The 27,104-nt window shown below is 35.7% G+C and overlaps 1 protein-coding gene across 1 annotated transcript in view; it reads left to right on the top strand.

Annotated features, from left to right (window-relative positions):
• Positions 1–27,104, top strand: part of Tenm1 (teneurin transmembrane protein 1) — a 519,119-nt gene that overhangs the window by 231,851 nt on the left and 260,164 nt on the right. The window contains exon 5 of the mRNA XM_059251544.1: positions 24,420–24,658. Within this exon, the coding sequence (XP_059107527.1) occupies positions 24,420–24,658 (239 nt within the window). The remainder of the gene's footprint in view (positions 1–24,419; positions 24,659–27,104) is intronic.

Below are 27,104 nucleotides of genomic sequence, written 5' to 3'. Positions count from 1 at the left end.
TAGCTTTTCAAAAATCCCACCCCCCTTTTTTTGGCTTTCCTTTCTGTACGTTTCTCAGTCCTGTCCAGACACTTTTTGAGTATATGTGGCCCAGCCAGATATACTGGTTAAGCAGTCCTTACTTCTGTGGAGATGTCAAAAACCTACCCCACAACCCACAAAGCAAAAAGGGACATCACCTTCAGTTTCTCAACCTTTTCATACAGCTTCTCTTTAAGGACAATTTTCAGTATTATTGTCCCCCTTAACAATGTTCTTTCATGTCTCTCAAATCAATTTCCTAACTCAGAGTTTATAGTCTTTACTCACTAGAATATACAGTCAAGTGCTAGTTCAAAACCATCGAAGTTTGTCTGACCTGCTTCTGGAATGGAAATTTATTTATTTCAGATGATTGTGATAGACATTAACCTTGGTCTTTCACCAAAATAATTCCTACTTAGAGATTTGCTGTTAATTTTTCCAGTGCTAGGGAGAGCATGGATTTAAGAGAAGAATGGCCACATCAGCTAACAAAAGCCAACCAGAATTATGTGAAGGAGTCAGAAGAGGAGGGGAAAAGTCTATTCATTTATTTTTATCATATTCTGACAGATGGCTGTAGCTTGCTATAATACTAACTGCCTTTATTGGCTTTGGGCCCATATGACACTTAAATAGCCTGGACAGGATTTTTGCTTGTTTTTTTTTAAAGAAGAACAAAAACAACTGGTGGACAAGACATTGTCTGGCAAAGACTAAAAAGACAAATGAAATCCATATGACTAATGCTTGTTATACTTGTAGACCTAGTGTCTGTCTTAGGGAAATAAGAATATATGAAAAAAATGTTCATTAATGGTGATGACAGTATTATAAATATCTATGAAATAATACCTATTACATATTAACACATAAAAATAAGCTATCTAGTGGTAATTATATTTCTGTATTATATAGTAGTACTAAAATCTACCTAAGATTTATAAGTAGTTTTTTTCTTATGATATTTGCAATAGAAAAATAGATTTATAGGCATAATTTTTCCTCCAATAATGACTACAGGAAAAAACTTGGAATGTACATATTCAGTGATTAAATTCAACAATACCTCATGTTTTAAATGCTGAATAGCACTAGGGTTAGCCAAATCTATCTTCAGCCACAGATTTAAAGATTCATTTTAAGACAGGAAAATACTTCTGAGAACTAAAATATGACCTATAAATACTGTTTACTACACTTAAACAGGAATCAACCAATCTTTTCAGACTATAATAAATGATAAATATAGAATACATTTAAATAAAGATAATTCTGTATTCCCAATTTATTTAGATGTTGAGAACAAAACTTTAGTAATAAAAAACTACACACTGGAGTTCATTGTCACAACAATTTGTAGTCACTTTGGTGATAGTATTTTTAAGTATACTTTTTAATAAAACATTCTCAGGTTCATCTCAAAATAAAACTGTAAGTAAACATAATTTGTTATATTTTATAAGGAAAGGAAATTTCTTCCAAGATGAGAGGAAATCCAATTTTATATGGAGATTTATTTAGCAATCCAAATGTGAAAGTAAACAGGTGTTTTAGTGAATTTAAAGAAGTTAACTGGTTGATGCAATATATGAGCAAAACAACTAAAACTGTCTCTGACTTTTTGCCTTCCCTAACCATACATCTATACACATTTCTAAAAAAATCAATATTTAACAGAAATACATGATTTTGAACAAGAGAGAGACAGCTTTTAACAATTTTTCCACTCCAAAGTCATTTGATTATCATAATAAATATTTTCCTTGTCATGTCAAGTTAATAGACACATGTCTGATATATATTACTAAAAGTATGAAATGTATTTGAATTGCTAGAAACTCATTTTCCTTGAGATTCTTTTTTCTACAGACTCTGTGTGTGTGTGTGTGTGTGTGTGTGTGTGTGTGTGTCTGTGTCTGTGTGTATCTGTGTGTTTGTGTGTGTGTGTGCATGAATATATGTGTTTATGTCTGTATATGTATCAAAGATATTCCACTCAATATCACCCATTGGGAGAAACCAGCTGGTTCTTTATTAATTCCACAACACAAAAATGTTTGTACTCTAAAAGCAAAAGATAAAATCGGGTTTAGTCGTCAGATCTTTGAACCATCTCTGCAAGAACTGTGAAGCTTGAAACTGAGTATTTCATTTAAGAGCTGGAAAGCTCAAAAAGAATTGCCCCCTTCGGCAAACAGATATGCAAATAAACAGTAACATCTGCTTCTCCATTCTATTAAAAAAACACTTTTGTGTGAGGGTATAAGAATGTGCATAACAAAAGTACTTTAAATGGAAAACAGCAGTTCATTATAAATACTATGATGGATTAAATGCAGCGTAGATGCCTTACAACAAATTTCATCAGATAATTATGGTTTGTCTACCATGTTCCAATACTGTTCTGGTAGCTAGGGTTTCAACAAAGAACAAAATGGAAGAAAGCCCTACCTTCAGTAATCTGATTTTCTTGTTGGGAATACAGTCTTTTCTCTTAGAGTGCAAATAATAACACAGGACTTGTGAACTAACTAGATAAAAATCAAAGAAATATTTTAACTTTGTTTTTCTTTACTTGCTTTCACATTTGTCTTAGTTCAAACTGTTAAGAAAATCTCTTAGACTGGGTAGTTTGTGAAAAGCCCAGACGCATTACTTATAATTGTGGAAGTTTGGAGATCTAGGATCAAGGCACAAGTGAGTAGTGTCTTGTGATGGTGTGTCCTTCATAGATGGCACATGTTGCTATGTCCTTGCACGGTAGCAGTGGTTTATCAGGTTCTCTTGACTCTCTTTTGTAAAGACACTAATGCTATTCATGACCCAACAATTGTCCAAACATTCCACCTTTTAATCCAAACACATGGGACATAAAAATTTCACATACAAATTATAGGGGGATTAACACATTCAGACCATACCAAATTTCTCGCCTCAACTTTCATATAAAAATTCTTTATCTGTGCTTTTATAGCATATACCTTTAGTCCCAGAACATAAGGGGCATAGACAGGTGGATCTCTGTGAGCTAAAGTCTAGCTTGGTCTACATAGTAAATTCCAGTCCACCCAAGATTGCCCAAATAGTCCCTGACTCAACCTACACACCAAATTTTTGCAGGGTATATGGAAAAACAGAATAAGTGAGAGTAAACAATAGAAAATACCTAAAATCAGGAAGATATTTTGTTAGAAACAGATAACAGTTTTATTCTGAAATGTTGACATACCGATACAGGAGATTTTTGAATTTTTCATTATTTAATTAATAATTGAAAATATTAATCTAGGTCTAGAAGAAGAGAGAAAAGGGCCTATACTGTCACTTTCTTCTTTCATCTCTCTGTGTGTACATGTGCACATGCTTGTTCAAGTGTATGCACATACTTGTGCATGAGTGTGGATGTCAGAGGACAATCACAGGTTTAAGTCGCCACCTGTTTGAAACCATACTTTTTGTTTCCTAGTGTATATGCCAAGATAGCTGGCCTGCAAGCTTCCAGGGGTTTTCTTGTCTCCACCTCATAACTTTCCACAATGTCTATCCTTGTTATGTGAGTTCTTGGTTTTGAACTCAGCCACTCAATCTACCATAGCAAGTGCTTTTCTCACTGAGCCATCTCTCCAACCCCTGTTCTATCATTTTCTAAATGCTTACTATGTAGAAAACACTTTATCATATTTATTTTAACTTGTGCTTCTAACACCAGTAGTTAGAAAAGTTTAACAATATTCCACTAGGTCACTAGGTAGTATGTAATAAATCTAGTTCAAACCTAAGTATTTCTGGGCTAGGTGTTGTAGCATATATCTGTAATTTCAGAACCCAGGAAGTGAAGAAGGAGGATTTTCATGAGTTGAGGCCAGCTTTATGTGAAAAATGAGTTCCAAGCTACTATGTACTACAGAGTAAGAACGCCTCTGTCTCAATTCAAGAACACAAGCAACAATAACCAAAAAAACCCATAACAACATAGCCTCAGAAAGCAAACAAGCAAAATCTGATTCTAGAACTTATCCATGATAGATATGGGTAATTAAGAATTTCACTGATAGACTTAAAGATGAATTTCTGTGAATGATGAATGAAGTCTTGAACAATTTAAAGTAGTTTAATACAAGATGAGAAAACTAAATTGTGAGAAACCTGTTATAGGAATCTAAAGAAAAAGACAAAATTACTGAAAAGTAATAATCTAAGAGCACCAAGAAGAAAGGAAACTTTTTTCAAGGCAGAGGTAATCATAATTTTCAGATGCTAAAGATGAGTCAAATAAAATATGGATGAGAAAAGACCTTTGACTCTCACTGTTAAGAGTTTTAAGCAGCCACTTTTAGTAAAATGTTGAGTATGAAGCAACATAGCTTTGGTTTTGAAGTATTAGGACATGAGATTATAGAGGCAACAGATAAATTAAGTGGGATGGTAGACTGAAACAAAAGTAAATCAAGGTAAATCATTCATATACATTGAAAATGGAAATAAAAGGAGAATTACATTCCATAAGTTATTCAGTAGTCAGGATAATGATATCATTCAGAGGTAGAAATTGACATATCACGTCAGAGAGCAAGAGCATGGAAAAGTGCAGGTATGACAAAATGATGCCAAAGGAAGCAGCAGGATCCCACACAACAGTTCAGGCTTCTTTCTGGGCCTCCAACAGGGCCGATGTGGTGACAACACAGTTTGAGAATCCCTACACTGCACATCTACAAAAAGTTGCTTTTGTCAGTATCATGGCAGAAGGTGGTATTATAATCCCCCACCCTTACTTAAATTCGGCTGTCAAACTTAAATCATATATTCCCAAAGGCAAGCAGCTACCTTGCCAAGTCATGATTATAAGTCATATTTCTTTCCTCCATCTGACATACATACACAGAACTCTAGGCAGTCCCACATTACTGACAAAAATACTCAATAGTGACATATGTACACCTCAGGGCTTACATTGATAAAGCAGCTGCTAACTTATGACTACTTCTAATTCATCTATGGAATTATCAACTGCAACATGATATTAGCCCCCTTAGAAAATCTAATTTCTTTTGGCATAAAATATTCACAATCTTCTGTGTCTCCCAAATTCAATTAAAATAATTGTCTTTCATGCATGACAGTCCAATCTTTCAAATTTTGTCATCTACTATAGTGAACTGTGTCAAGAACCTAGGTAACTTTGCAGCAACACATTACTGGTTGCTTTTCAACAGCTAAACATTAACAAAGTCAAAACCTTGGATTCTAGATAATGTGTTGGATTTATGTACAAATAAGTGTTTTGTGCATTTGCACATATAGGCGTGAGTGTATCTATGTATCGATAGCTTTTGGTTTTCCAAAATACTTTCACTTGGTATGTTATCTCAGACTGTACAATCTATATGCAAGTAACAGATCCTTGAGGAAATCTTATTAACAGACAGTTGGAATAAGAATTGGAGCTAGATTCGTGTACACAACCAGCACAATAGTCTTTGCATATGACAATGTTTCTGCTATGTGGAGAACTCCAAACTATTCTTTTTTGTTTATTGGTGAATTGTCTTATGCTTCAGTTAATCTTCCATTCCTAAAAACATAACTCAGTTTTTATTCTATTCATATTCCTAAAAACATAACCTAGTTTTTATTCTATTTATATAAAAATCTTGATGAGTCTAAATGTTCAGAAGATAGAGGGGTTCTGGGTAATTGGATTTGGTGATTAGCTTAAGGTTAAATAGAACTTTTCAAAAAATGTCATTCTTGTTGAAAACCATTCTTAAATATAAATCCACTTTCCTTTAAATCCAAATGATAATAATTTAATCTTTCACAGTGATATCAGAATTGTCAGTTTAGACATGAATTTCTATTATATAGTGCTCTAAACAGAAAAGACATTGTAGAGTGAATAAAATGTCTAGTGGTCCATGGATATTTGTTGCAAATTTTAATGGTCTCCAGTGAGTAGTGGAAAAGCACAAGATTCAGAGTTAAAAATCTTGAGCCCAAGTCCAATTCTGCCACTAAATAAGTGTATGACATTGATGACATCTCTTTCTTCAACACAACCTCATTTTCTTCAACTGTCAGATGAGAGAATGAGGCTAAATATTTAAGATCATTTATGGTTTGCAATTTCTGTCATTCTGTGGCTTATCTTCCTGTGACTTGTGTCTCTACTGAAAGAATTCTGATAATTTAAGCTTTCTGATAATTTAAGTTGAATTGTAATTAACTGCAAATTTTATTTTAGTGGATTACTGAGATAACTTCAGAATTTCTAATACGTAAGAGGGAATTACAAAGAAGCTGCACATCCCTGTCTGTCTGTCAGGAGGGAGTGGTGATGGCAGCCAAGCATACTTAAATAAGCACTCCTAGTTCATTGTAAAGCTAGCCTAAAAGATGATCTCTCTGATACACGAATGCTCAGTAAACTTGATTTGCTAATTTTTAAACATTCTCTCTCTCTCTCTCTCTCTCTCTCTCTCTCTCTCTCTCTCTCTCTCTCTCTATCTATCTATCTATCTATCTATCTATCTGTGTGTGTGCATGTGTGTGTATGTGTGTGTGTTTCTCAGTCTCTCTCTGTCTCTCTGTTTCTGTCTCTTTGTGTGTGTGTGTGTGTGTGTGTGTGTGTGTGTGTGTGTGTGCGTATGTTTTAAAATGCAAAACTTTTCATGGGCATAGGATTTAAACCACTTTATATAGAAATTTGTCTCACATGGGTCCATATTTTGAAGCTGAAGTAGAATTTCAATGTCTCTCTCCATATCTTAATTTTCTAATTATGAAGTAAATAGAATCGTATTTCATATAGTCAGAGTCAGATTCCAGTTCCAACCAGCCATTTTTATGCTGCATCTTATCCGTTTTTGGTGGGAGTTTTTTCCAAGTGTTGACAATAACACATAGAGAAAATACAGATTTCTCATTCTATTTATCATATAGATCATAACAGTGCATGGAATCACTTACTCTTGAAATTGACCTTCTCTTGTTTGTGTCCCTGTGCTCTATTGGAGTGGTTAATTTGAACCAATGCTTCTCTTTATGTTCTAGAATCCTCACAGCAAGGGCAGACAACTTCAGAGGAAAGGCATGATTTTTCCAAAAATTTCCTGTGCTCTAGGGGAAGTGTACTTATTGAGCTTTAAATCACAGCACAGATCCCCATTTGACTGTTTCTTGGGTTTTCAAATTGTGAGGGAAGTTAATGTTGTTTCAATTGATGTGATTATTATGTATTCTACATGTTTTAATCAGCAATTGAAGATTTGGATTTGTGCTTTGTGACAAATTCATGAAAGCTACAATTTGAAAAGCAATTTTTAAAATTGAAGTAGCTAATGTTTTCCATTCTCTGTAACTTACAAAGATTTCCTTGTTTGATCAGCAAGGGTAAATATTTAAGGTAGTTATGAATGAGTTGTATATGTTTGTATATGCTCTCTGGCCCTAAAGTTCAGGGTATTTTTTTTAGATAATAGAGCAATAACATGTGAAAATAGTCTCAAGCAGTATATAGTAATACCTGTGAGATTGGAGAGGAAGATAAAATCATGAATGTTTCACAAGACATTTCCCTGAAATTTTTTCAAGAGTGTCCAATCCTCTCTCATAGAGATAGTGAGACTTAAAACTACATGTTCCAATCAAATGAATAGTTTTAGACCATCTTATCTCAACACTATCACTGACATTTCAAGATGAACAATTAATTGGTGTGTACATCTTGAGGAGCCAACTGCCCATTATAGGATATTTAACAGCCTCTCCCACTACATGTCAGTAACAAGAAGTATCCTCCCCCGAATTCTGACAGCATAAAATGTCTCCAAACATCTCCATATGTTCCTTCCTATCACCCAATTAATCCCCAGTTGAAAACACTTTCAACCTCACTTAAATCCTTTTCCATCACTGTTTCCCAGCCTATTCTCAGTACTTGGGAGGCAGAATCTATTATTTGCTCATTCTTCCTTTGTGTGTTGGCTTTTATTTATTAAGAAATTTTTTATTTGTTTTACATACCAATCACAGATCCCCCTCTCTTCTCTCCTCTTGCTCCCCCAAGTCTCCCCCGACCACCCATCCTCCATTCCCCTCCTCCAAAAAAGGTAAGACCTCCCGTGGGTAGTCAGCAGAGCCTGGTTCATTCAGTTGAGGCACTCTTTATACAAACTCTCTTCTGGGTCTTTCCTCTTTCTTTTCTCTTTTTCCAAGGCTCGTGATGGAGGATTTCGATAGTCTCTAATTTATAGTGTGACTCACATTGGGAACCATCTCACCACATGCATTTAGCTCTGAACCTCCCCCGGGTTTTCCTTTTAATACAATGACAACTCCTGACACAGTTTTATCTCCAATTAGTTTGTCAGGGCTCTCATTTCTTTGTGAGTCTTAAGTAAAGGGAGTATATTTTGATACATTGGATATGTATACATTTGGTACTATCTAATTGGTCTGGGTTCTGGGAATGCAGAAGGGGGAAGATTATTGTATATTGTTGCTGACTTCTCACATGAGACACATAACAAGTGAGGCCTGAGTCCTAAAGCAACAAACAAATCACACACACCCCATTTGCGAATGTAACTGGTTTGTCTGTCTGTCTGTCTGTCTATCATTGAGCCACCCATCCATCATCTACTTATATCCAAGATTTCCTTTCTTTTTCACCTGTACTTCATTCTCCACATATTTACTCTTTAATCTTCTCTTCTGCCTTACATAATCACTATACTGCTTTTAGGAATCTGTAAGCTCTTCTGATATTTTTCTTTGCTAAAAAGTTTTAAAAGAAACAGAAGCCTGGAAAAGTGACATATTTGGTAAGGTGCACCCAATATAGATTGTCCAGAAACATAGAGGGCACTGGGGACAAGAGCAGTGGTAAAGCTGACAGGTTCAGAAAGGATAGATCATGAAGGGTCATATAAAAGTAGCACACCTTCACTTTAAAAATAAGAAGAACACAGATAACCATGAAGAAAAATGATGACAAATCAAATCAGAAGACAACCACTGTGAAGATTTCCATGTTGACTTCTGAATAGGATATCTTTGGAGTGAAAATATGAAGTTATGTATGGTTTGGTTGACAGATGAGAGAGGATCATACATGTAGATGTGTATGTACACTATGAGTCCCATGTCGCATATATTACTATATATACATACATATTCTATATCATGTACACGTGAATTAATATATATAATTCTCTATATTTTTCTAGCATGAAAATTACTGTTATATTAATATTTTATGGCAACTAAGAATAACAATTATTTAAAAGTAAGTAAAGCTTAAAGAAAAGTTTATTTTATTTTATTTTATAATTTAATTTAATTTTACATATCAGCCACGGATTCCCTTAAGATACTGAATATCATTTCACAGTGAAACAAATAAAATGTGCATAGACAATCCTAATGAAAGACAGAACTCTGCCCATCATTCTCTTTGTTGGACTGTATAACTATTGCATCTCTGCATATATACTTTCATTTCAAATTACACTCTATATGAGATTTTCCCCCATTATATATGACCCTTTTGTTGGCTCAGCATAACTTGATATATTAGATTCCCTAGATTTTAACTGTTTTTCTATGTGGATTTCAGACAAACAAAGTAAGATTACCTCTGAGATTGTATGAACTGTTTCTGGTTGAACTAATTGTAGTTACAGACCATTATGAATATAGGATTTTGGTGGGAAATTATAGATATGGATATCTTGTTAACAGCTGAGAGATAATCAGCATTCCTAATATGCTTATCCAATTGCTAATTCTTTATACTTTCTGTGATACTGTAACATTCCATAACATAAATTATTGGATCCCTCCCAGTTCTTTGGGTATGTTCTTTTATAGCCAGTGAATGAGCAAGGGCATTGATGATCAAAGATGGTAGGGACCAAATCTTGAAGTATTAAATGTAACTTTTCTTAAACTAATATTTCATTAACCAGAACTCAGCCATATGACCACATGCAAGTGACCTAATACATGGTAAATATAGTGTATCTGTGTGCACAGGAAGAGTGGATGGATGTTGATTGAGGGGAATGAAGTCTCTGCCACAGGCTACCACTTTGATTTTGAAATTAATATTTCAGATGATACTAACATCCATTGGGAGCTTGCTTCTAAAGATATGTTACATTGGATAGGGTAGAGGACTAATGTAAGTAGAATTTCTTACTTTTTGTGGAATTATAAAAATAATCTTTACCTTTAATATACTTGTATGAGTAAGACTTTCAAAAGTGAAAGATGATACGTTGCAGAGGGTAATCAATATCCCTTAAAATTTGCATTAGAATAATAATCTAGATTCTCAACCTGAAAAGTTTGATGAGAAATTCTTAGGCTCTGCACTTCTTGTATTCCTTTGTAACTAATTGGAAACATTGTTTCTTTAAAATAAGATGCCTTTTCTGATGTAGATTGCAGTTCAATAAAAATAAATGATACAGAAAAGTATACTGTGTCAACTGGCTCATAAAATAAATGAGAAAAATACATGTTTGTAGAAAATGAGGGTAAATAAAAAGGCAATAAATGTATATAATACTGCTTACCAACCCTTCCTTTAACAATATATAAATGAATGAATGAATGAATGAATAAATAAATAAATACATACATACATACATACATACATAAATAAGATCCCAAGCAACCAGTGAAGACAATTTTATAAACTTGGCATTTTGCTCTAATTATGGAAATTAGAAACTAACTTCCTTGCCTTTGTGAATAGGAATGCAAAAGCTTATTTATAAACAGAAAATTTTTACAATTATCAGGAAATGTGGTGTCTGATTTAATGTGAAAGGCATACTCACAGAGTTTTCCATGGCTACCTATTCTGTCCCTGTTTCAAGCATTCCCTGAAGGGGACTGAGCTATTGAAAACCATTGAGTGGTAGTTTTTAATTATTCCCTCATGAGAAAAATGCATAAATTGCAAATTTTTATCAAATTTGAAAAGATTATACCCTCTAAATCATGTCTCAAGACCCAATTACTATTAAAAATAAAGTTAATTAAAATACACTAAGCTTACTTATCTAAAACAGTTTTATGTATTGACCTGAAACTTTTTATCCAACATTTGCATTAATAGAAAATATTTATTTCATATTTATCTTTCAGCTGATATAGCTTTTAAAATATTTTATGTGTATGAATGTTCTGCCTATGCATGCCTGTGCCCACAGAGGTCAGAACGCATTGGATCCCCTGGAACTAGAGTTAATGAAAATTATGGGCTACCATGTAGGTGCTGGGAACCAAACCCCAGTTCTCTGCAATAATAAGTATTCTTAACTACTACACAATCTCTCTAGCCCCTTAACATCAAGTTTTAAATTAAAATTAGATATACAAAGTGTAGGTATAACTTAAAGAATGAGATGTTTACTAGGAAAAATACCATTATTATCATGTTAGTACACACTTCATAAATGTATTTGAGGGTCTACTAAAGCAGCTTGATCAAATATTACAGAATTCACAGTATTTTTGTTCTCTATACAAATCTGTACCAGCACCACTGTCATTTTACCTTTAAGTATCCTGTATCAGACTAATATGAAAAGTCTGATACACTGTTCTTTGACAATTTCCTAATATTCCCCACATTCTAAACAAAGAGACAACAGCTTTACTCTTCTAATAGTTTTCAATATGTATTACATTCTTAATATAATCTTCCCTTCTATAATTTTGATTTGATAGAAATATTTCTATTAAAACATTCAACTGAGTGCTTTGTATACATGAACATTCATCTTTGAAATGAGAAATAACAGATGACCATATGAATTAAGATTATATTGCCCCACCGTGGCTGAGAGATGTACTAATCTATGGGTATAACAATAAGATATTAGAGATAGTTTTATATTATGCCTGCTTAGCAGAGTAATAATAGTAATACGTTGTCTCCCATGACCTATTACTTGTATAACCACTATTTCCTTGCACTGATAAGCCAGATTCTTTTTGAAGTAGATTTCAGTTAACACAGACACACACACCAGTCAAGGTGCAAAGAATAAGAGACTAGAATGCTCAGCCCTAAATGAGACATTTCAAACACACTCTATCCTCCCAAGGCTCAAATATCATTGCAGGAGAGGAAGTAAAAAGCTTGTAAGAGCCAGAGGTGGTGGGTGACTTCAAGGAAACAATGTTTTCTGCACATAGCAGGAAAGCTGCACATATGAAATCACAAAATTTTTGACAGCGTTCACAAGCATGTAGAGGGGAGGTAGGCACAAAGCACCACTCTTAGGTAAGGAGCTATTGACGATTGACAGCTTCTTGGAGGAGGAGAGTCAGTAAATATGATCACTGTCTTGCTCAGCCATCATCATAGAAGATTCCTCCTGCAGGAGATGGGAATAATTCAGAGACACATAACTGGACAATGTACAGAGAGTGAAAGACCTTGGAACATTCAGTCCTAAATGGGATGTCTACATCAAATCCATCACCTCCCACCCCCAGGTCTGGGAATTTAACAAAAGAGGCTAAGAGCCAGTGATGATGAAAGACACCAAGGAACAAGGCCTTCTAGACACAACAAGGCTGACACATATATGAACTCACAGGCACTGTGGTAGCATGCACAATGCCTGCACAGACAAAAGTAAGACGAGTTCCCAGTGTTGACAGGAGAAGTGAACCCAATTCCCCATCCCCAAAGCAGAATCTATCTCCAACTGACAGCTGCTCAGCATGGAAAAATCAGTTTTCTCCAATGCAGTCTCATTGGGTATACAAACTACACTTAAGGACAGGCCCTATGCCAAAGACTAGATGGCCAACACAAAACAAACTCAATGGTATTTTTGGAAGATTTTTGTCTCATAGTGCTTTGTCTGGGCATTTTTCTAACCTAACATGTCTTTTACTTACATATTATATTATCCAATTTTGTATTTTATGATAGGTGTATGTGTGTTATGTGTTTCTCATGCTTTTATTTTGGCTCTAATTTTTCCATTTGTTTTGTCCTATTCTGATTTGCTTATTTATTTGCTTGTTTAGTTAGCTCAGTTTTCTAATAAAAAAGATAAACAAAGGGTGGGAATTGGGTGTGTGGGGATGTGGGGATAATCTGAAAAGAATTGCGGGAGGAGAAACTATGATCTGAATATATTATACAAAATCTGTTTTCAATAAAAAAAATTAATGAAAGAATTTAGCTCCTGGTATTTTGACCATGCTTCAGTGGAAGGCTACACATCCCAAAGCATGTGGACAGTACAAACTGGTACTAGATTGGTCTAACAGAAGACACAAAGTTGGGTGAGTAGGAGACAGGGCTCCAATAAGGGAGGCGTGAAGGAAAGGTTAATATGAGCAGAATATAGGGTACAAAATTCTCAGAGCAGCATTATGAGTTATATTGAGATCTAAAATATTCACAGTGATTGATTTCATCACTCATGCATGAATTTTAAAATATTCATTGAACACCTATTTTTGTTATATTTTCAAATGCTAGGAATTGAATACAATGTAAAACAAAGACATATCTACTGTCATGTAGGTCATGTTCTAGTAGCCAACCAAACTGAAATTAATTTTCAAGTCAGTCACTTACCAGTTGTGTGATATTAGGTAATTTATAAAGTCAGTATCTGATCTTTGGTCACCTCACCTAAAAATGTAGTTTTCTTACATATTATTGGGATATCATGAGAATATAGTGAAAAGAAACATATAAAGGAAAATACCAGAATATCTATCATGTAATAAAATATTCACCAAATGCCTTTGCCTTACTATTATTATTAACAGTGAGTATTTGAAAATCATTAGCATTTTTATTTAGAATAATCCTTTGTTGCCAAAGTATCCCACAAGAGTTCAAATATGAATGAACATTTTATTACATTTATTTATTTACTTAATATGTGTGCATGTGTGTGTGCACATGTATGTGTGTGCTACAGTACACATGTGGAGGACAGAGGTCTGCTTGCAAGAGGTGGTTCTTTACTTTACCAATTAAGATATTTCATCAGCTTGTGAATTATTTTTTTCTTTATCTGCTAGGTTTACATTACATGAAAAGACATGCAAACATTTAATTATCATTTCAATCTGATAAACCAAAATATTCTTCTTACATTTACCTTAGGATCTTTAAGCTTCATTCTACACAGTAAATCAAGAGCATTATTTTAATATTTTATACTTTTAAGTTAAAATATAATTACATCATTCCCTTGTGCTTCCTATTCTCTCTTGAATTGATAGCCTCTTCTTATTGTTACTGATATTGCTACGTGTGTGTGTGTGTGTGTGTGTGTGTGTGTGTGTGTGTGTGTCTGTGTCTGTGTCTGTGTCTGTGTCGGTGTATATGTGTATGTGTGTGTGTGTGTGTGTGTGTGTGTGTGTGTGTGTGTGTGTGTAAATATATAAATACAACCTGCTCAGTCCATTTGTGTTGCTTGTATATATATGAATTCAGGGCTGACCAGCTGGTATCAAATAACCCATTAATGGGCTCATCCCTGGGGAAGATGGTTTCTCCTGCTCTCAGCCTTCCTTGCCTGCCTGTAGTCCTTTGTCTAGAGAGGTTGGACCTTTGGGGATTTCCCGTTCTACCCTAGTATATCTATTGTTGCTGTCCTTGTTCAGGTGTTGTTTAAGCAGCCATACTTTTTGAAGTATCATGGGTGAAGCTTCTCTGTGACTTCTGGAAAATGTAATGAAAGCATTGTAAAAGGAGCAAAGATATATAAACCAATGTATGTATAATTTCTTGTTTACCTCTGAAATAAGAGACCTAAAAACTGGTTTATGCTGTCTATGTTCAGCTAATATGTAATCCAGAGACATATTAAAATGTAGGAAAGATATTTCTTGTGACAGATCAACTCATTTTTTAAAAAATCACAGTACCAATGGAGATCATAGAATATTCCCATTTGAGAATAGATTACTGAGCTAAGGTTTAAACTTCACAAAATTAAGACTTCTATAGGCATGCAGAAATATTGTTATGAACTATTAAAATTATGAATGACACAGCATAGATGTTTTACCAACATTTGTTAGGTGAGGCTTGCAGGACATGTTGACAGAGGTTATCTAAATATTTGGAAGTAAGAATAAGAAACAAAAATGAAATCCTCCTTTATGTAGCTATTAGTAGAGGGATAAAATTATTTACCCTGTTTCATTTTCAAACTTATAATCCAGAAAATTTATATAATTACCCTTTAAGGGTATTGATTCTAAATTGTGATATTTGAGAAGGATAACTAATGGAAAACAGAATATTGAGACTGATACATTTTTCCACAAACAGTTCCAGATATTTTTGTCAGAGAAGAAAATGGGGCTGATTCAAAATGCTGTTTTCTTTCATTTTCATATGTGTTTTTTGAAACATTAGATTGAATACCTATGAATACCTATTTCTCCAAAGACAGTACACAAAACCTCAAAATACATATGGAAAAATATGCAACATAACTTATCAAAGAAATGCAAGCAAAAAAGCACAGTAGTAAGACTATTATCTATCAGAAGCTCAAGGGCTAGAGAGTTAGCTCAGCAGTTAAGAGCACTTGCTACCCTTCCAGAGGACCCGGGTTCAGTTCCTAGCACCCACATCAGGAAGCGCACAACCACCTGTAACTCCAGTTCTAAGAGATGGGAAGCACTCTTTTGACCTCTGCAAGCACCAGACATGTGCATGGTGCTTGTACACACACACATAGGCAAAACATAGACACACATAAAATAAGTAAATCTAAAAAACAAAAAGAAACTTAAGACATAATAAATATTGAAGAGGGAACTATGTGAAGAAATCTTTGTACACTGTTGAAGGGACTTAAAAATAAAAGCTTCAATGGGAAAATTATATGAAAGCTTCTTAGAAAAATAAAAATGTAACTACCATAGATCCTATAATGCTTCTTTTGGATATGTATCCAAATTAATTAAAACAAGACCTTAAAGAGATACTTCTTTTCATGAATGCACAGAAGCACTCATCCCAATAACTGATCGGCATACCCTAAGTATTGATAAGGGAGTGAACCGATAAGTAAAATATGATTTTTACATACAGTAGAATATTATTTGGCCTTAAAAAGAAAGGAAATTCTGTCACCTACTGCAACATGGATGCATCTTGTTAAGTGAAATGAGCCAGCCATGAAATATAAATACTACATGTTTTCTCTTATGTAAAGCAGTCAGAATCATAGAAACAGGCAGTGGAATGGTGGATGCTGGGGGAAAAACCGAGTTGTTGAATGGGCAAATAGTGTTTTAAACTTCCTAGAAAAGTAATTATAGAGACTTCTCACAAAGTACTTAACACTACTGAATTGCATAATTTAAAATACTTAAGATGACAAATTTATGTTATATTATTTAGAATTTTATCACCCAACTACTTTTAATAACTTTAAAAATAAGTAACTAAATTCCATTATCCCATACAAATGTAATTTGGGCCTACTCATAATCTCTTTTTAAAAAAAATCAACTTCTAGTAGAAGCAAGTTGAACTGCTTTCTCTGGGGAAAAAAATCCAAATGCTTATAGCTACAGTAATACAGGCTTAGATGTGTTTCATAAGAATGTTTACAAGATGTAAAAGAGAAAAACTATTGGTTATTTATGTATCTGTTGTGAAAAAGCTGTAGATTTCTGTCTGTTTCCTGTAGAATTTTAAGTGCCATATTAAATCACATTATTTAATGCTAACAGATACATTCAGAATTATGTAGTATAGGGGCTTAAAAGAGCAAGTACATTTCCTCCTTTTATAGATGATTTTAAAATCCTTACAGGAGCATTTATTATACTCCCATTTACCACCACTGAGTCTCATCAGTCTTGAAGATTTTTTTTTTTTACAATTTCCTTATGTGCACATTTCCTTTGGTAATATCTTACTTTCCCTTTTTAAATTTGAACTTGAATATTAAAACAGATGCAAAAAGAGGCACTACCTACACATAAACTCTTGAACTGCGTTTTCATCATTTGCTCTGTAGGAGAAAAAACCCAATTGTGTGAAATTGATAACAACATTTCAGTATATCCTCAGGTCCTGAGGGAAAAAGCAATGTGCTTAGACAGATGATCTGATTTTATGAGCACATAGCTGAAGTCTACCACTGTGCATTTGTCTTTATGCTCCTAGTTTTTTCAAGGACTATGAAAACACATTAGGCTCTAGTTTCACTTTCCACAATGACCTGCAAAGCTTGTGACAATACATAGCATTTATATTGCTGTTTCTCAGGATGCACTTCAAAGTATTTATCACTTTCAGCATAGACTCTTAGTGTGGGCTTGTTAATAAGAAAACAAGAACCTTAGTATATGAACTTATTTTATTATCTACTCTCACTGAGGACTATGATTTGGATTCCACTCAAACATGAATTAGTTTAAATGCTGCTCTGCTGTGACTGTTGAATTTATTCATTAATCTGTAATATTTTACTTACGAAACTGCATTTGGAAATCCTTTGGTGTACATCAGATGAAATTACAGTGCTCAGGGATATTGATTATTGCTTGTAATTGCCATCATAATAGCCAACAATTCTCTGTCTTTCTTCTACCTCTTAATGATATACCAAACCAAATCAATATCCAACATATAGGGCCACTTACATTGTCTTGAAAATCCAATTGTTCTTCTTCATAAATATGCAAAAGATTGCAGAATTTTTTATCTTCAAACATTAGGTAAAAGAGTCCATTCTCCTAGGTTTTCACTTTGTCCTGTAGAAATGTATCAGGGTGAGGCTGTATAGGATTATTTACATGTCTGTGACATTTTGCCACCTCAAAATAATCACAGGGTAAGGGTGGAAAGCTAAGACAGCTATGCTACTCTGCTCTTTGTGAACTGCTACATTTCTTGCTCATTAGTAAATTCAGTGACCAATGAGGAAAACTCTGGCTAGGAGAGCTCTCCAGGCAATAAAGAAGAGATCTGCATTTTTAAAGCACAGGTTATTTAAAAACCTAAAAAAGGAAGCACAATTACATGAAATCAACACAATGCTATGGCTCACTTATCCAATAAAATACATTTTTCTCTTACTGCTACTTATATACCATATCTCCATTCTTCCATTATTGAGATAAATTAGACAACTTTTAGAAACAATAATATTTTATCTACTGAAGAGTAGTTTGTCCTGTGATGCTTGTCCATTGATTCAAAACAGTTCATCAGTCTTTAAAAGTTGCTATAAGAACATACGGCTTACAAAAGAAGGCTCAAGCGATGGCTCAGTGGATACAAGTACTTACCACACAAGTATAAGTACCAGAATTCAGATCCGAGGTGTCTTAGTTAGAGTCCCTATTGCTGTGCTAAAATACTATGACCAAGAAGTAACTTGGAGAGGAGAGGGTTTATGTCATCCTATACTTCCACCTCACAGTCCATCATTGAGGGAAGTCAGGGCTAGAACTGAAGCAGAAGCATAGAGGAATGCTGCTTACAGGCTTGCCCACCCATGGCTTGCTCATCCTGCTTTCTTTTGCCTTCCAGGACCACCTGCCCAGGGCTGCCACGGCTCACAATGGCCTGTGCACTCCCGTATCAATCACTGCTTAAGAAATTACTGTACAGGCTTGCCTACAGGCCAGTCTTCTAGAGGCATTTTCTCAATTGTGCTTCCCTCTGCTCAGATAACTCCATCTTGTGTCATGTGGACAAAAAAGGGGACAGTACAATTGACCCTTTGTCAACTTGACACGCAAATGCATCACTCATTAATCCATAGCCTTTCTTTTCTTATTCATCTCTAAGAGATGAATATGAGTATTAATATCAATATTGCAATATAAAACATTCCGAAGTCCCAGAGTCTTTAAAAATTCAGTCGCTTTAAAATATCCAAAAGGCTCTTAAAATTCCAGTCTCTCTAAAACTCCCAAGTTTCTATACAAATTCCAAGTCTCTCAACTGTGAGCGCCTGTGAAATCAAAAAGCAAGTTACACACTTTTTACTCCAAGAGGGTAATCAGGCCACAGTTACAATCAAAGCAAAGCAAAACCAAAGTCCAACAGTGCAAAGCTCAGTGTCGGCCTTCTGGGACTCATGATCTTCTGGGCCCCAAAGGGATTCATTTCTCCACTCTGCTGCTAGCAGCTTGTCTGAGGCTTAGGCTGGCTCCACTCCACAGCTGCTCCTGTCCTTGGTAGTCATCCCATGGTATTGGCATCTCCAATATTCTAGGACCTTCACCAAAACTTAGACTTCACCTTCACCAATGCCCTCCCACAGTGCCCAGCCTCAGCTGCTTTCTGTGAACCCTTCATGCCTCCAAAACCAGTAAGACCTGAGAAACTTACACATTACCAAGCTCAGCTACCAGCACAATCTCTACATCACAGCTTCCATGTGCTCACCCTGGAGAAACACTTCCCAGCGTAATGTGCTGGTCTCTTCTTAATCACATCAGATTCTTGTGCCCCATCTGACAAGTATCAATTGTCCTAACAAAACAAATATTTCACTGTAGTGCTTGTAGTCTCTTGTTAATCAATCTATTCTTCAACTCCAGCAGACCAGAATCACAGAGTAGTAATTCAAAATAGCATGTGAAAGCTCCAGACAGAGTTTTTCTTCCCTCTGAAACCTCACAAGACAGGCCTCTATTATCTGTGTTGCTCAAAGCTCTTACCTTACAAGACTCCACAGCGGAGCCCACTGAGTCTAAGTATCCAGTGTCTTTTTCATCCTAAAGTTCAAATGCTACCACAATCCTCCTCAAAACGCATGTCCAGAATCTGTCACAGCAATACCTCACAACTTTGTATCAATTTCTGTCTTAATTAGGATTTCTATTGTGGTAAAATACCATGACCAAATGCAACTTTCACTTTATTCTTTTATCAGTGAGGGAGCTCAACTTAGGGACTTTGTGGTGATTCGTTGTGTACCCTAATAACATTTACCTGAATATCAGAGAAGCAGAGAAAGCCACAGCCACCACTTCTTACCTCACCAACTCCTCAGCCTGAAAGAGCCTATTGCTAATAGGGACAATTCTGCCAAAAAAGCCTTTAGTTCCTATCTCCTCGCACCTTATATACCTTTCTTGATTCAGCCATCACTTCCTGGGATTAAAGGCATGTGTGCTTCCCAGTACTGGGATTAAAGGTGTGTACCACCACTGCCTGGCTCTGTTTCCTCTCCTAGACTGAGTCAATCTCATGTAGTCCTTGGTAGCTTTGAACTCACAGAGATCCAGATGGATCTCTGCCTCCCGAGTGCTAGGATTAAAGGTGTGTGTGCCACCACTGCCTGGCCTCTGTTTAATCTAGTGGCTTGTTTTGTCCTCTGATCTTCAGTCAAATTTTTACTAGGGTACACAATGTATCACCACACAACCTGAGAGAGAAACTAAAGCAGAGGCCATGGAGGAAAACAGCTTACTGCTTAATACCCTGGCTTGCTCATCCTGCTTTCTTATACCATCTAGGACCACCTGCCCACAGATGACAAACCCCATAGTAAACTAGGCACTCCCACATCAATCATCAATTAAGAAAATACCCCCAGAGCGGGAGATCCCAGCTGGATCAAGAACAGAGAGAGAGAACAAGGAATAGGAGACCATGGTAAATGAAGACCACATGAGAATAGGAAGAAGCAAAGTGCTAGAGAGGCCCACAGAAATCCACAAAGATACCCCCACAATAGACTGCTGGCAATGGTCAAGAGACAGCCCGAACTGACCTACTCTGGTGATAGGATAACTAAACACCCTAATTGTCATGCTAGAAACCCCATCCATCGACTGAGGGAACTGGATGCAGAGATCCATGGCCAGGCCCCAGGTGGAGCTCCAGGAGTCCAATTGGCAAGAAAGAGGAGGGTTTATATGAGCAAGAATTGTTGAGACCAAGGTTGGATAAAGCACAGGGACAAATAGCCAAACGAATGGAAACACATGAACTATGAACCAATGTCTGAGGGGCCCCCAACTGGATCAGGCCCTCTGAATGGGTGAGACAGTTGATTGGCTTGATCTGTTTGGGAGGCATCCAGGCAGTGGGACCGGGTCCTGTGCTCAGTGCATGAGTTGGCTGTTTGAAACCTGGGGCCTATGCAAGGTCGCTTGGCTCGGCCTGGGAGGAGAGGACTGGGCCTGCCTGGACTGAGTCTACCAGGTTGATCTCAGTCCTCAGGGGAGGCTTTATCCTGGAGGAGATGGGAATGGGGGGGTGGGCGGGGGGAAAGGGAAGGGAGGCCGGAGGGGGAGAACAAGGGAATCCGTGGTTGATATGTAGAATTAAATTATATTGTAAAATAAAATAAAATATTTTTTTAAAAGAAAATACCTCCATAGACTTGTCTACAGGCCAGTCTGATAGAGGCAATTCCTCAACCGAGCCTCCTTCTTTCCAGATGACTTCAGCTTGTGCCACGTTAACAAAAGAACAAACCAGCACAAAGACAAACAAAAAAATACATATACAGTTTGTAATATGGTTTGAACAGATAATGATTGTTGATTTTGAGTCAGTTAACATAAGTTATTAGACCAGGATGCTTATCTGATGAAGATTAGGTTACAGATAATGTCAGACAATGGAAGTATAACTAAATAGGAAATACCTGATTCCAGCTTTATCCATAATATTAACTAGCTGTTGCTTAAGTAAATCACTTTCATTCTTTTTCTTATTGAAAAATGAGGGCATTTTGCTACTAGAAGGTTTATAAGGAAGTTCCTCCCAATTTTGTGATTCTATAGCTGTCATTCTCATATTCTCCTCATTAAGCCCAAGGAAACAGTATAAAACCTCAGTTGAATGTCTACATGCCAAGTTCAGCATAAAATGTGCTTCTGTACTTTAACAGATCAACATTAAAAATTTAATGTTTTCAGTAGTTGCATAAACCTACTATGTGTATGATCTGGAGCCAATATACCGGAGTTTGGAAATTGTACATCACCAGTTATTAGTAATGGGACCATGGACCAGTTTCTACATCTCTTTGTGTTTTGTTGTTCTCATCTGTAAACATGATAATAAGCTTGCTATAAGTGCAAAGTGATATAATGCTTTTTGAAATGGAACCATGAATGATGCAACTCAACACTCAAATGTTATCTCGTTATTATTAAAAAATTACCAGTTACCAGTTTTCACCAAAATTCTGTGGGTCTTGATTTTGTCATCTAAAGAGTAAGGTAATAGTACCAACCTCAAACACACATAAAGATCAAAATAATACATTTATAGAAACTGACTTGGTACCTAATCCCTCTAGATAGGGAGGAGATTAGTAAATTCACCAGATACCAATCTTTTAATCCTATTATAAAACTGATATGAGATTAAGTGCATTTTCCTTAATAAAATAACCCTAAATTTTAAACATCACACAAATGACTGTTTTATCCATGAATACTATGCCTGCCTTTTTTGTCCTTTAAAAAATATATCCTATTGCCTCTTTTGAGGCCTGGCTACTTTTCCTTAGTACTATGTGTAAATGCTTTTCCTAGTGAATAAATATGTTTACATCACAATTTGTAATGATTATGTATCATGTGTTTTAAAAATCACTTAATGACATATCAAGTATTAGGGATATGAGTAGGTTATTTTGGCTATTATAGGTATCATTGTAACAAATAACTTCTTAAATAAATTGTCATAGACAGTATTTCCTAAAGATAAACTCCTAAAAGCATAATTGTTATGTAAATAATATTCGTATTTAAACTCTTTTGGTATATAATGTTAAGTTGCCCTCTAAAAGACGCAGGAATCTCAATTTCATTCAGTAACTCAGCCCTTTAGTTAACCTCCATGATACTCAAGCCAAATTCTCTGTTATCAGCGTTTTTCATCACCTGGTATGTAGAGTTGTTGGGGCTCTTTTCTTTAAATATGCTTCTTTTCCTTTAAATGTGGAAGCTAGAAATGAATCTTCTGCATTTGGGCATATGTTGCAAGGTGATGTTGACTTTTCACTTACTGAGAGGTTTTATACTGTACATTAAAATGCAACACTAGAATGTGCTTTGTTTAGCGGTGCATTTTACTGCCATAGAGGGCACAGTAGAGTGGTTAAGATTCAGGACTTTGAAGCCTGGATGACCTATATGCTGATTCTAGCTCTGTCACTTGCTTACCCGGTGAATTTGGACAAGTTGTTAAACCTAGTTTTGCTTTCCCATTCTTAAAAGCCCAATGAGGAAAACATCATAGCCTGTTTCACATGAGTAAAGAATGAATGCAATAATGAGCACATAATAGAACACATGGCACTTAGCACCCAGTAAGGATAGAGTACAGGGGCAAATATATATATGTTTTTCTCAGGTCCTTACCTATGAATATATCACTACTATTTATGAAATGTCCAGTTATACTAGTAATGAGCAACCTGTGTTCATTCCATAGGAATATACTATAATATAATAGCATCATTACTCCACAGGTACAAAGTTCCACAGCAGGCATAATGAATGTAACAAAGTACAGAGTTGAGTTTGTCTCTGGAAATTAAGGTAGAAATTTGCTTGGAAAAAAGGAGGGAGTTCCTGGAGTTATGGGACTGTTCTACATTCAGATAGGGGTTTGAGGTGCACAAGTAATTGCATGTTATCAAATCTCAACAATGATATATGTTAACAGTATATATTTTCACACATAATTTTTATATTGAAAACAAACTATAGAATATCAACTCTATATAATAATATTGGAATCTGAAATATTTTGAGAAATTTTCTAATATATGCCAGTTATCAAAAACTAGCACCAGTTAGTAGATAAATGAAGAGATGAACTGAACGGGTAAAATGGGGTACAATCAAATGTGAACTGTTAAAGCTTATAGATGATTAAATGGGGTAGCTTACTTCAAGTGAGCCATATGTTTGATATTTTTAAATAAAAAAATTAATGAATATCTGCCAAAAATCTTGCCTTTAAGGTTTGATAGTGAAGAAATGCCCAAACACTGGTATCTAGGATGCTCTAATTATCAAAATCTGATGGTACAATACAGTCATCTCTTCAGAATCATGATTAAGGAATGAGAAAAGCATAGTGAATATCAACTATGGAATGGCAACATTTGCTAGTCAGCAAGGAAGCAAGGAAAGAAGGGACTGAGGAAAGAAGGGACAGAGTGACAGAGGTGATGATGGGGGAGGAGCAGAAGAAATGACAAAGATACCAAAGACAACTCAGTTACTTGTGGGTTACCTGAAATCTGTCTAACACTTTCCAGGGCTGGTGAGATTTGCCATAGTATGATGGCTTAAAATTTGTAGAGATTGTGAGTGAGGTTTGGAGAAATTGGCTCTGGTATTTACAGGGAAACTTTTCTGTTTTCCCCCATTAGGCATTTCCTGTTCAAACATGGATCTGGTTCCTCTGCTATCTTCAGTGCAGCCAGTCAGAACTACCCTCTGACATCCAATACTGTCTACTCACCACCTCCCAGGCCACTGCCTCGGAGCACCTTTTCCCGACCTGCCTTCACTTTTAACAAACCTTATAGATGCTGCAATTGGAAGTGCACAGCCTTGAGCGCCACTGCAATCACAGTGACTTTGGCCTTGTTACTAGCCTACGTAATTGGTAAGACCTTTATTCAATGTATGAGTTTTCTTTTTAACATAAGTTTGTTTTGTTTGTAATGGGACAGGAATTCATTCTCAGTGCTGAGATGAACAGATTTGTACCATAGCTAAGTGCTGTAATAACAAATGGATTTCTAGTTCTTTTTTTCATCCCCAACCTTAAATACTGCTGTTGGGAGTGGAAGGAGCACTCTTTGAGAAGAAATATTTATTCTACTAATACAGTCTTATTGATTGCAATTGCTGTAGTTAGCCATGTTCCTTTCAATTAAAAGGTTGTTATGGTTTTCTCATTAGAAGTCCTAAGTACTAATCTACAATAGCTTCTTAAATGATAGGTACACAGTAATATGGCTACTGAGTTTTCCAGGTAGCGATTTCATTAAAGCACTTGGGAGCTTTCAGAAATTTCAGTGCACAATGTCTTCCCAAGGATCCTTAGGAACCAAAACAGATAACCTTATTTTCACAAGAAGTTGAAAAATGTGTGTTTCTTGAGTTTGGGAGGGTAATTTTAAGCATTCTTTCTATTTTTAAAGGAAAATGGTGTTCTTCAGTCACTCTGATTAAAGTCACCCACACTTAATAGAAAATTGTATTGATTTTTCTGGATGGCATTTTATTTTGACTGAATATTAATTTCCTTGCTTGAGTGGTTCTGGCAGCTTAAAATGTAAATAGTATAAGAAACATGTGTTTTTTGAAAGCCTTGTTCCAACAATGAATGGGATATCCTGTAGCTGGAGTTTTCTCCAGTCCTGCCTTGCCTACAGTCAGGACAAATCTCTCTCACCCACCAGTCCCGCAGCCGCTCAGACCCAACCAAGTAAACACACAGAGACTTATATTGCTTACAAACTGTATGGCTGTGGTAGGCTTCTTGTTATCTAGTTCTTCTATCTTAAATTAACCCATTTCTATAAATCTATACCTTGCCACATGGCTCATGGCTTACCAGTATCTTACATGTTGGGACTCATGGCAGCAGCTGGTGGCGTCTCCTCCTCAGCCTTCCTGTTCCCTGAATTCTCTTCTCTGCTTGTCCTGCCTATATTTCCTGCCTGGCTACTGACTAATCAGCATTTTATTTATACAGAGCAATATCCACAGCAATATCCTGATTAAAAAAGAAAGCTATCTAAATATGTCACCAACAACTTCTTTTAAAGTTTAACCTGAAATTCCATTTCCCAACTGAATCAGAATTATTCTCCAAGATATAATGAGTATGATTCTGAGAAGTGGATAAAAAGGATATTTAGATTTTCTCATACTTGTAAATAACTAATGTTTGATTGGTTCCTATTTTTCTAAAGCATTAACAGATAGTCTTTACATAACCAGTTTCTATAGAAGCCATGAAACAGGAGGAGGTATGAAAATAAACAGATAACTTCTGCAGAGATGTACTGGAGTATCAGCAATAAAGGGACATAGTCTCTGCTGATGTCCATGATTCTTGCTTAGTAATTTCCATCAAGCAATCTCTACTCTATTAAACATGGATGATGCTTTCCTGTGTCAAAAATATTTCCTTTATATCAGGTTTCATGGAATACTCAGATTGTATGTTTATTTAATTTATAATGACCTGTAATGAGAATTTGATGAATGAAAGGATAAAGAAGAATTGCAGTTCCAGTATGGTTTTAACATGAAATCATTCAAAATAAGGAATAAGGGCCAGCAAGATGGCTTAGCATGAAAAGGCAGTTGCCACCAAGCCTAAGTATCAGAGTTCAATCCCCTGGACCCATTTTATGGAAGTAGAGAACTTTACCCTGCAAGTTGTCCTGTGACCTCCACACAACTCCATGACATATGTTCCCATACACATGCACATAAACATGATAAATAAGTGTTAAAAGTAAAATATTCAAAATAAGGAGTAATCTGAGATGTTCCAGTATCATCAAGACCCCTCAAAGTGTTCTTGTTCTATCACTGCCCAGGGGTGGGGGAAGTCCCCAAGCAGCACAGGGCTCAGAGCAATTCCACAGGGTCAGTGCATACTAGACTTTTCTATCTGAAGGGTTAGGGGAAAAGACACACACTCTCTTGATGGTTTCCTTCTTTGTTCTCTATTCTATGTTCTTCCTGTGTTCTTTCTACTGTATACTTTTTTCTCTACAGCTTATATACCCAAACAAAATTTTTCAGGCAATATAGGAATTACAAAGTGGTTATATTCTGTTTTTCAAGTGAATGATTACAATGAATACAAAACAAATAGTAAACAAAACCAGCATGTTTTCCATATCTCTTACATGATTAAACATTTTACATATTACAGGTTAATAGCAAATTATCCCAAGAACCCACACACATTCATACTCAAGCAACTTCTTATAGATTAACTGTGTTGGCAAGCAAGATATTCTTCTCAGTCAGGTCTTTCCTGGCAGGCTGCATTTTGCAGTTACAAAGAAATGGTCAATTACCTT

Source organism: Peromyscus eremicus, chromosome X (assembly GCF_949786415.1).
Source record: "Peromyscus eremicus chromosome X, PerEre_H2_v1, whole genome shotgun sequence".
NCBI lineage: Eukaryota > Metazoa > Chordata > Mammalia > Rodentia > Cricetidae > Peromyscus > Peromyscus eremicus.
The sequence above is the reverse complement of the archived record's forward strand: the minus strand, read 5'-3'. Positions and strand labels throughout refer to the sequence as shown.